This window comes from Monodon monoceros, unplaced genomic scaffold, assembly GCF_005190385.1.
Source record: "Monodon monoceros isolate NGI ecotype Baffin Bay Population unplaced genomic scaffold, NGI_Narwhal_1 Super_Scaffold_11, whole genome shotgun sequence".
NCBI lineage: Eukaryota > Metazoa > Chordata > Mammalia > Artiodactyla > Monodontidae > Monodon > Monodon monoceros.
This window is the reverse complement of record NW_021703767.1, coordinates 121,670,003-121,682,288: the sequence shown is the minus strand read 5'-3', so window position 1 is coordinate 121,682,288 and position 12,286 is coordinate 121,670,003. Positions and strand designations below refer to the sequence as shown.

Genomic DNA, 12,286 nt, shown 5'->3' with positions numbered 1-12,286 from the left:
AGCAGTGAATATGTTGAGTCCTAACCATTGGGCCACCAGGGAACTCCCCTGTTTTTGTTTTTTTTTTTTACTAAGTAGGCTGATTGTTAAGGAATAGAAAATTGTGATTTCGGCTCTGAGCATGGTAGAATGGTAGGAAAATGGGATATGATAATCCCCTATAAATATTTTCTTAGATTCCCCTTTGACAAGGTTAGCATTTTTTCTTTAAGGCAAAATTGATCTTATTTTAGGTAAGTATTTGGACTCTGAAACTGCTACAGATGGCAGAATTTTCAGTACTCGGTACTTTTTAAAAAAAATTATGGCCCATTCTTATATTCCTTTCTTTTTCTTTTTTAACTTAAAATTTTCAAAAAGTTAGATCTCACAGTAAATATTTCTCAAATCCTTCCAATGGGATTCATTTTGTACACATGTTTCTGATGAGGTCACTGCTTGTTGTTATGATACAGAAAAGCCTGTGTCTATTTTAGGCATTTACTGTACATTTCTCCCGAGAAAAGAGTGAGATCGTGTCATCTCATGCTCCCCATCCGCAGGTCACTTCCTGTAGAAATATGGACTAACTTAAACCTCGTGAGTACTGATCTGAGCATCTCTTGCAGCCTCTAGTTATAAGAAACACACCCTGGGAATTTATAATAGCTGTGGAATTAATAGAAGGCGGGAAATGAATTTTTATTTCCTGAATTTGTGTGTGCATTATCTATTTTATAAAACTTTAATTCTGATTCCTTTATAATATTCCTTCTAGAAGGAAGAAATGGGTAACTTTTCAGTCATCGTGTACTAAAAGCTTGGGGTCGTTAGCTTGGCCATAGTAGCCTTGACCTCCAAAGAATTCCTTAGCAGTATTTAAGATTTACATAGCTATTAATGGTATCATGCCGTTCGACAGCTTTTAGAAAAAACAGTAGTTCTCTTCACTTAGCATAACGTTTTAAAAGTCTAATACAGTGCTTTCTATTCTCTTGTCTGTTGATACTTGGCTTTCTACTTTCTTACAAAAACATTGATCTTAATACCTACCATTACTTTCCAAATATGGGACAAGAATATATGGGATCTTGTTTGTTTTAATTAGGTTTTTGGGGTTTTTTTTTTAGTAGTTTTAATATATTTTTCTTAGAAGGTTAGGTGGGCTTTGTTCTTACAGAAGTTAATTGAAATAAAAAGTACTGAAAATGCAATACTACAGGTATCACTCACTTAATGAAATGGACATTTTCAGCAAGTTTACTATAACCAGGATTTCTGTTAATCTGGTTTTTAATTGGTTTACATTATCAGATGGAATGTTAGATGAAACAGAACTTTAAAAATTGCATTTTAAAAGTTTTTTTTAAACTTTCTAATAAACTATTAACTATACTACTAATAGTATGGCCAGTATACTGCCATTTTGCTTTAACTGACTGTGGAGCAGCAACATTAATTCTTCTTAACCTACAGGTAGATTCTTCATATACTTCTAAATCAGTTTTAATGTTTAATGGGGTGCTCAGAATATTAATATGAAATAGCATATTATCAAAATGTCACAAAATTTAAATGTCAAAATAAAACAAATAGGAAGTTTCTAAATTTCAGGGGCACCATCCCCAGTATCTTTGTTTGTCTTAAAAGGAGTAGGAAGATATGTTTAACTTTGACTGTTTGTCAACTTCAGACTGCCTTACCATATATAATTCTAAGCTAGTAATAAATTTTTATTTCTTCCTACTTGTTTCATGTTTTGAATTAATAGATTATATTTTTCTAGATTTAATTAGCCTAATACTGTCTCCATAAGTTTATACTTAGAGTGTCTTTGGTTAAGAGGATGTAACAGCATAAAATCCAAGGACCAGAACTGGTAAAGGACCAATAGCTGAAAACCTGTGGATTATGCCTTGATTCTTTTGTCTAACTTAATGGTTTGCTAGCAGTTAGGCTAGTGTCTTTATTAAGAACTAGCTTGTTACTGGGAGAGTTGAGCCCCAACTGTAGTAAGCACAAGCTGTATAGATATAAGATGATGACATTCTCTCACTTACCTAAATTTTAATGTGTCATGTTCCATAGGTCAATCTGTGTCTGGAAATGAATTTTAGTTAAGTGAGAAATACCTGTTGTTTGCTTCCTGTTTAGTTTATTAACATGTACAGAGCATTATGGGTATTTAAAATTTTATTCCTAGTAATATTTATAAATATGTGTTGTAATATTTTAAAGTTTACACATATGGGGTTTTTTTCAGCCTCTAATTGAGGAATTTGAGACTTAGAAGAGTGTTAATAAGCTTGGGTCCTGAGCTTATATTTTTAGACATAGAGCTTTTACTTTTTTTTAAAAAAAAGCTTTGATACTCATCTTCTTTTCAAGTAAAGTATAATAAATTGAATGAGATTTTTACCTAGACAGACTGCTTTTTTAAAAGTTGTGTATAAGCATTCCCAGTTTTAGGCTTTCAAAATTTAATAAAAAGCAAATGGTTTTTTCCTAAAATTTCCACATAATAATTAATAAAAACCATTGTGAGTAACGCAGAGTGTTTTGTTGGTTTGTGCTGCTGAGCAGCTTTTTACTAATAAACTCCTAATATTACTGTATAGACATTTAGCTAATGCACATATTTAAGTTTAAAATAAAGAATCATTAAATTAGGCTTATGACCAGAATTCTGATGTCAGGTGCACATTTGCTTTAGAATATAATTTGAATATCTTTAGTTTGACATTTTCACTGAGAAGAATGGGGTTCAAGAGAAAAAAAAATTGAACTCCATAACTTTATTCTCAGTTAAGCCAACATGCAAGAAAAATCTTTTCCAAACAAAATATTTAAACTGATCTGGTTTCATATTTTTCTTCTCTTTCCTTTTATCAAGAATATATGCATGAAAAGAACTTTTTATTTGAAACATCTTCCTGACACCCTGTCCAACACGTTAAATTTTTATTATTTTAGTACTGGCTGATGCTTACAAAATTGTCGGTCCCTTCCTAGTTTTATATTATGTATGTATGTAGTATTAAAAGCACTTGAGAAATGGAGACTATATAATCATTACAAAATTATTGAAGGAGTTATTAAACCAAACTTATTTCAGTTATTTTGCTTGATAATAGAGTCAGTCTGAGCATCTGTTTGTGAAACATCTGGCTGTTTCCACAGTATTAATATAGTGGGTTAAGGGAGTAAAATTTGAGTTAGCTAATTATCTGACATTATAGAAGGGAAAAGAACCTGTGAGACTAAATTCTACTTTGTAAACAATTCAGTAAAATTATTTTGCCTTTGTAGATATACCCATACTAACTTTGAAAGCGGAAAAAGGTTTATGATTAGTTCTCCACTATATGTTAACTAAAAAAACAAATTACTCCTAAGTGTACCACAGCATTTTTGTTCCTGAAAGTACTTTACTAATATTAAGTGTGCTGGTTATATTTCAAAACCTTTCTAAAAATAATGTGCTTGACCCGCTAGTATTTGATAGCAAGTATTAAAAATTAAGATCCTTAGACATTTCTGCATGTAAGTTTTCACTGAATTTAAAGGCCAAATGAATAAATGTAGGTTGATGTAAGTTATATCAAGTTTGTGTAGTGATCTTAAGTGTTCACAAGTATTATATGAAAATCCTGTTTTGTATAGATGAAGCAATCTTCATAAATTTCCATCATCAAGATTGCATTTCATGTGCTGCTATTTTCCCACAACACTAGGAAGATAGCAAGTAAAAGACATGCACTAGCCTAGAAACATACTGTTCCAGAGATCTTACTTTACTGCCTGGAATGAGCCATCTTAGGGAACCACCCTTCTTGATAGTTAATACATAGTACTTTAGTTTTAAAGTAAGATAGAACTACCTTCTACTTTAAGTTTCTCTCTTCAGTGTCTATAAAAGTAAGAGGGAAGTTCTGATTTGTAACTTTTTGAACTTTTAAGTTTTTGTATGTTTTTAAGCGGATGAAAAATAGATCTGTCCTATTAACCCTAACAGAAACCTTATCTCTGTGATACCATTATTTTAAGACTATTAGTAATTGTGTGCTTATATAAAGTATTCACAAGGCCAAACAACAATTCTTTCTGTTGTACAATCAACTTAAGATCAGATATTGGTAAATGCTGACGTTTATGTAGACTCCATTTTGAACATAGTGGTTTGTGATTTAGTTGGACCCCAAGTAGCTATTGTAGAGTTTGCATGCTAAAAAGCCCTAGAATACACAAAATTTCTATGTTTCTTTGTAGAAATGGGTTTCTGAATTTAGCTTAGAGAGTAGAGAGTGCCACCCATAGGATATTCTGAATATGTTGGAAGAGGAGTTTATATATAATCATATTTTGCTCTTAAAAGAATCTTTTAGTTATGGTCAGAATTTGAGACTGATTTGGAAATAAAAAGTACAGATGTTCATGGTTGGATGGATTTGTAAAATAAAAGTGTAAAGCATACATCAGTTGATAGTTTAAATATTTATTTTCTTTAATATAGATTTATATAGTTTTAAAAATCTTGAAGTTAATAGTGTGTTCTTAATTTTTACCAGAGTTCATTTTAAACATGTTTGTTTAGGTTTTACCGCAATCACAGCGACCAACCCCATTTGGCTTATAAAGACACGGTTACAGCTTGATGCAAGGTATGTTAATTCATTAAAACAAAATTTGTTAAAGTTGGCTTCAACTAAATTTCTTCTATAAATTTGTATCAATGAGATCTCAGTGCCAGGTATCTAAACATTTTTTCCCCTCATTTGCTGCTGATTTTTTTTGTTTTGTTTGTTTTTTGGTTTGGTTTTTTTGTTTGGCTTTAAAACTTGGCTGTACCATCAGAGGCAAAAGTGACATTAATAGTTGGCAGTATGACAGTTTCTAGGAAAGAAAGTATATTGTACACTGTGTTTTTCAGTAAAGGAAGAAGAAAGAAAAACGACTTATTAATCTAGCCCGAGCTGTGATACTTTCATTCACTCCATGTGTGATTATAACCGGCCTCCTGACACCTAAGTAAACAACATGATCAATGAGTCTAGACTGAGTCTTTAAGGATCATTGCTCAAACTCGTGAACCTTGTACCCAGAGCATTCTGGCGTGGAATTTAGCTCTCGTGTATTCATGGACTTCATCTGTTACCGCCAGCCACTTTATAGCAGCAAGATCATTCATTCAATACATCTATAATGAGCAGGTACTGGTAGGTTCTAGAGATATCCCAGGAAACAGTTGGGACCAACTTTAAATGGAATAGTCAAGGGATGGTTTTTTGAGCCCATTTTTAACCAGAGGCAATAGTGCAAATCTCACATATCCTAAGTTTAGGGCCTTTGACGTGTTCTGGCAGCTGAGACAAAGCTAGAAGCAGTGTGGCTTAGAGTCCTGCCATCTCAACTCCTGTTGGCCTTCAGAATGGAGGACAGGGAAAAAGTAACACTTCTAAGTAGAGCGATGACCTTATCTGATGTATTATAATAATAATAATCACGTTGATAGTTTTGAAACTGTTTGGCCTTTCAGCCTGGAGTAGACTGTGTATAACAATTTTCACTGTTTTTTATATTTTAGGGTTTGGGAAGTCTAGTGTAGATATCATAGATTATAAATAAAACTGATCTAAGAAATCATTAACAATTATGCCTGCTTAAAGCTCTCTTTTCCACATCCTGTCATGTGGAATTGTATGCTATTTGGAGACTTGAAAAGCAGTGTCTAATTCTTGTTTCATCTAGAATAATTTTTAATGAAATGTTAAGTTGTGTTGCAGCAGGACTCAGAGTTTATCTCCTAAAGCCAGAGATATGAAAGGTAATGGTAGGTAAGCCAACCCAGAGGTTAAAAAGTATGAGATGCCAGTCCCTACTGTACTGTGATAAACTACCAGGGGCATGCTTCAGTATGCTATAGGGTAGATTATAGGTGATCCCGGAAAAGCATGGATTAAAACTCTGTAATGTTGTAAGCGAAAAAAATAATAATCAAGCCAGCACAATTTCCTAGGCTTAGGGGTGGGGAAATGGGATGGGGCTGGGGTAGTAGTGAAAGGTTGATTTGAGGACGCTCCCTTACAGCACAGATCAAGAACAGGGCTGATGTGTTTGCATATTGACCTTGAGGACTCACAGCCCTTGACTTCCTTGTAAGAAAGGATTTGACAGCAGAAACTAATTACAGTTGGTTGCATGGATCATTCAACTAAGAAGCTATTTATTCAGTACCATTAGTTGAGGATAGTCATTGATTCAAGACAATTATTTATAAAATTGGAGGAATCTGTAGGTTATCAGGTAGGTGTCTTAGTTGTGGTTTTATTTCGTTATGTTATCCAGTTGTATATAATTTATAAATAGTTAAGTTTTCTATTTCTTTTCCCGTGGGTGGCATTTAAACCCATTTCTTACAGATAAAGTTCTATTGGGGGAATCATAATGAAGGTAGTAAATATTTTTACAAACTCAAAATTATATATTTGTAAAAGAGTAGATGCTGCACCCTTAAGTAGCACTAAGAAAGTTTTCTTGGGCACAGTGCTTCATAAATACTTGATAACTGTAGAAGTCCTCATTCACTATTTACTGAGGTGAAAGATACGGCCATTACCTTCAAAGGATCATAGGAAATTTGATTTAAAGTCACGCAGTCACTTTTGGGGAAGAACTGGGTGGGCTTGGAAGAACCCCCCAGGTACACAGAAATTAGCTTAATTATACTTCTTGCTTTGTGATATTCTATTATCATTGGTGTCTCAGTCTTTTTTTTTTCCCCCTATATTGGGTCTTTGTTGCAGTGTTCAGGCTTTCCCTTGTTGCGGCGAGCAGGGGCTACTCTTTGTTGCAGTGTGCGGGCTTCTCATTGCGGTGGCTTCTCTTGTTGTGGAGCACGGGCTCTAGGCGCGAGGGCTTCAGTGGTTGCGGCACACGGGCTCAGTAGTTGTGGCTCGCGGGCTCTAGAGTGCAGGCTCAGTAGTTGTGGCGCACGGGCTTAGTTGCTCCGCGGCATGTGGGATCTTCCCCGACCAGGGCTTGAACCCGTGTCCCCTGCATTGGCAGGCAGATTCTTAACCACTGCACCACCAGGGAAGTCCCAGTCATTCTTTTTATATATTATTAAATGCGAAAAGACTCAGCTTACTTAGAACTACATTTAATATAATGTGCGGGGTTTTTGTTTATTTTGTTCTGTTTTTATCTTGAGCTGCAGTCACAGTGTGTTTACAGTCACAGTGGATTTTGTTGCTTATTCATACAGTCAGACTTCAATGAAACTGAAGATTCAAAGTAGTTATTTTGCATTCAGTAAAATAAACTATATGTTACCTGTCTAATATGACAAATTTGGGACAGAAGAATAGGAAATCTAAAATGAATGTTTTAAAATTCTGATTTTACTTCCTCATGAATTAAAGAGGGTTATTCTTTAGTAGAGTGGCATATTTCTATATATTTCATTCACTTTATTTAAAAACCTGTACTACTTTATTTTTGTTAATAAGGTTTTTCCCTTTTGCTCTTCAGGAACCGTGGGGAAAAGCGAATGGGCGCTTTTGAGTGTGTCCGTAAAGTGTATCAGACAGATGGACTTAGAGGATTTTATAGGGGCATGTCTGCTTCATATGCTGGCATATCCGAGACTGTTATCCATTTTGTTATTTATGAAAGTATTAAGCAAAAACTACTGGAATATAAGATTGCTTCTACAATGGAAAATGAAGAAGAGTCTGTAAAAGAAGCATCAGATTTTGTGGGAATGATGCTAGCTGCTGCCACCTCAAAAACGTGTGCCACAACCATAGCATATCCACATGGTAAGAGGACTTGAATGTATATGCGTAATCTTCTGTTAAATCAGAAATATTGTCCCACCCCAGCCAATGGCCAACTTATTAGAGTATTTATAATTTTACTGAATTACAGTATAACTAAATACAGTTAACCGTAATGGGATTAAACCTGTATGAGTCACATAAGGCTGTTTTAATAGGTCAGTGTAGGTATGCTATAGTAGCATGGTGGCGATTAGGCATGGGCTCTGGACAGTCAGATTTCAGCCCAGAGTCAGATTCCAGCCAGGTGACTTGGGCAAGTTTCTGTTTTTTAAAAAAGTATGGATGTAGGTGCCATACTAGATACTTTATTACTACATACATATATACAGTATACCTTATTGCTAATCTGCACAGAAATCGTGCAGAGCACTTATAAGTCTAGAGATGATGCCAGAGCATAACCAGAATGTCTTCATTTTCAGATGGGAAACCAGAAATGTTAAGATTAAGTAACTTGCTCAAGGTCACATAGCTTAATTACTCAGTGGTGGAGCTCAAATTTGAATTGAAGTCTATAATCCCAAAGACCAAGTTATTTTGCATTGTTTCATGTTGGCAAATAAGTATATATTAATGATTTTTAAAACTTCCATTTTTTAAGTTTTATAATATTAGCCTTTTTCATTAATAACTAAGAAGACCACTTAAGAATTTCTCTGTAACACGCTGAGGGTTTTTTTGTAATGTTTTTGTTGTTTTGTTAAAGTGTAAACTTTGATTTTGGTATGTTTGAGGGTTTAGTTTGGTTTGGGTTTTTCATCTAAGTGCTTCACTTTTGTCATGCTGATTAATGTTTACAGTCACCTTTGTAAAGCTAAGGCTATGTGATTAAAGCTCTGTCAGGAAAAATGAAATACAGCTAGAAAATGAGTATTTGCTCTAAAACGTAATTTATGAATAAAAACAACTCTTGAACAAAATGGGACTGTCAGCTTACCTCCAGTTTCCTGAGGGCCATTCCTAACTTCTTTAAGAGAAATCAAAAGAGGACAGTACCAGCAGCATTGGGTAGGTTCTGGCCTCCTATGGGACGGTGACCTGCTCAGGTGAGAGAGAGAGAGGGTTTTGGAGTTGCAAGCACCCTGTCTCTTCAAGTGAGATGATATCATTATAAGAAGAGGTACAGTTTATAAACAGTATTTTGGAGTGAAATATATAAATGACATGGATATTTAAGACAGGACGTAGGAGATTTCAAATGTTAACATTTGCAGTGAAAGTTACTTTCAGCCATTTCCCTCAGGCCCATCAGGAGCATTGTGTTGAAAAAGTTTGAAAAATAATGGGCGTGGAAAGAACAGATTCTTCAGTTGAAACTCTTAATTCTTGTCCCAGCCTCTGCCTTCAGCTGACTAAAACTTCTTAGTAGCCCCCATTTCTTTCTTTACCTTTTAAAATGAAGAAAAATTAGACTAACCTTCAAGATCCTTTACAGCTCTAAAGGTTTATGATTTTTGCCTGGTTGCTTCCCAGATGTGGCCTTTTAGCTGACACTAGTATTTTAAGCATTTTCAGACTTATCCACATGAAATTTCATGTTGGTGTATGTGGGCCATTGTGAATAAATTAATAATTCTACTTTTTCATTGTAATGTCCACTTCTTAAAAATCTTTCCTGCTTGTTTCTCACTGTATCTTTTTGTATTCATCTTTGATACCACCTCTATTCTCTTTCCGACTTTACCTTTATTTATCACATCTATTCTCCCCTTTATCTATATCCAGTATACAGCTGATATTTTTGTTTATTCTGTCTTTTACCATTCAGGAACCTATGAAATTTTATAATTAGTATATGTGATTTTAGCCAGCTAGCTTAGGAGTTTGGTGAAAGACATGGCTATGGTCACTAGTTTCAATAAGTTGCACATTAAAAATTACTCCTCATTTATCCTGAGCTTACACTTAACAGTCTGATAAATGGGATGTGTCCAGTATTAGGAGGGGTATAAAGATATCACACTGGTGTTTAAATAAAATGACTTTATTTTTTTCCCATACAGAAGTTGTAAGAACAAGACTGCGTGAGGAGGGAACAAAATATAGATCCTTTTTTCAGACACTGTCTTTGCTTGTTCAAGAAGAAGGCTATGGGTCTCTTTACCGTGGTCTGACAACTCATCTGGTGAGACAGATTCCAAACACAGCCATTATGATGGCCACCTATGAATTAGTGGTCTACCTGCTCAACGGATAGCACCACCAGGCTGCTGTACTATAAAGAGGGAAGACCAAAAGATACAGTGGACCATGGAGTACCGAAGCCAGCTTGGTGGACAGAAGGAAAATAGCGTGGGAACATGGAACTATACCTAAGTGGAAGTTTGGTTGTAGGAATTAAAGTAATCATAACCACATTACTTAGTCTTTTTAGTAATGTGAAAAAAAACCTTGGCTGCCTCCAAGAAAAAGCCTTTAGAAGCGCTCGTTCTTCAAAATTGCCATTTTCTCTACCATGTCCACAGGACACAGTTGGCATTTTGTTGATTTATGGCAATCAGAGTTATAGTGTTTATTCCATGAGCACTTTTCCAGTTTTCTAGACAGAGCCATCTGTAAGTGTATAACTATCCAAAGATAGTATTGACAGTCATAAATGTCTAACTTCTGCATAATTCCTATAAAATTGAAAAATAACAGTGATATAGTATTTTCACATTTCCTTGAGAGGATCTGGCACTATATTTTAAAGTTAATCATTTGGGATTCGTAGTCAGTGTTTTTGATGACAAATGAAGTAGTGTCTAAACGTGTTTATTTTTAGCTTTAAAATGTTTTGGTTTCCACTGCTCACAGGTGCTTTATGTTTAGCATTATGTGAACACTTAAATTGTTTGTTAATGTATCAACTCAAATGGTAATAGTTTGGGACACAACCAGTAAAATGTTGATTCTTGGCCATTTCCGTGACTTGAGCATGTCCTCTTATCTTTTCTAACCTAATGATACATGAATGAATGCAGTGTCTTTTCAGTGACTTATTAATTATGAACTTGAATTATCCCCTGCCATACCTAGGTATCATTTTCTTAAAATGGAAAAAATTTACTGCTTCTGAATGTTTCTCTATTTGGTTTCACATTAAGAATTTGAACCTTTGAATTATTTCCAGAAGCTCTGCATACATTGCATTTATTTAGTAGAGAAAATGGTAATTTTTAGCTTTGTCCTTACAAGGTGTTTTCTTTTTTTAAGATGATGTTATAAATACCTGGGGCAGCATAAACATTATAGACGAAGGGCCCTCTGCAATCTGATTGGGCAGGTAATGATCCTAATTAACTTACAGTTTTATAAATGAACAAACTGCTTTGGACAAGGAATTTATTCCATCCGAATTTCTTGAATGGTAAATCATAGAAAGATTCAAGTTAATTCAGATTAAGCGTGTTAACAGGATATAGCTTTTACATTTTGCTGTTGAGTTCAACTGCACCTTTTAATACTTTAAATGTATTATATGTATGGCCCTTATGAAGATATTTGCTGTAATTCAATTAAAAGACTTTCGCTTATGGATGTTGCTATACTGGTGTATGAAACTTACACAATTAAACTCCAGTGTGGTAGTCATTTCAGTATACATGAACTGTACATTTTGTGCAATGGCTTTATCTTAAGAATGACTTTTTGTGAATGCACTTTGTGGCCTTTTTGGGGGGAGGGTGAGAATAGGAGAGAATTCCCAAGATTACTTTTTTTAAGTATTGGTTATGTATTAGGCAGAAACAGTGTTCATAACATTTTTCTGGGATTTAGGTATATTTTGGAGATCTTTACTATAAATGTTTTAAGTATTCTTATGTACACTGTAGTGCCCCTAACATATAAAAAAATCATAGCATGTCATTGCAAGCTTTCTCCACTGTCACCAGTGAGACACAGTGCCCTCTTAAATTCCTACACCTTAACTTCCTTGCAATCAACAGTAACTGGATGTTTTTGAGGTGCTTCGATTGGAATTTAAAATATTCCAATCTCTTTGGAGACCAAAGGCAAATTCAGTTTCATTACCTTTGGGATTATTAATACCTTTTATGGTGAATTTCAGCTTTGACATATATTGTGAGGAACATGCCCCCCACCCCCCCAAAAAAAACAGTAATGGGGTTTGTAACTTAAATCTGTAAAGAAAGTGTCAATATATAGTGTTTTCATTTTCATGTGCCACTTATACTGCCTAATACAGTGCAATTTGCCTTGTGAAGATCTGTAAACATTAGTTGTATTGAATGTCAGACAGAGACTCTCTAATCTTAGTGATCTGAATACCCCACAAATGATTAAGAATGATATAAAAACCAGCAGCTAAGGAATATCTTATTTAGTTGTAGCAAATTCATAACAAGTGTCCTTCAAGGATGAACTCGTATTATATTCCTGTTTGTGTTTGTATTGACCCTTTAGTGCATTTTTTTCAGCTTTTAAAAGTGAGTATATTTACGTGCTGGAAGGAAAAGATCTTA

General features: G+C 34.6%; 1 protein-coding gene across 1 annotated transcript in view; it reads left to right on the top strand.

The window, feature by feature from the left end:
- SLC25A36 (solute carrier family 25 member 36) overlaps positions 1 to 11,944 on the top strand; it is a 39,523-nt gene extending 27,579 nt beyond the window's left edge. Inside the window, exons 5-7 of the mRNA XM_029214444.1 lie at positions 4,574 to 4,640; positions 7,510 to 7,799; positions 9,824 to 11,944. Coding sequence (XP_029070277.1) covers positions 4,574 to 4,640; positions 7,510 to 7,799; positions 9,824 to 10,017 — 551 coding nt within the window. The 3' untranslated portion in view covers positions 10,018 to 11,944. The remainder of the gene's footprint in view (positions 1 to 4,573; positions 4,641 to 7,509; positions 7,800 to 9,823) is intronic.
- Positions 11,945 to 12,286: the final 342 nt, after the last annotated feature.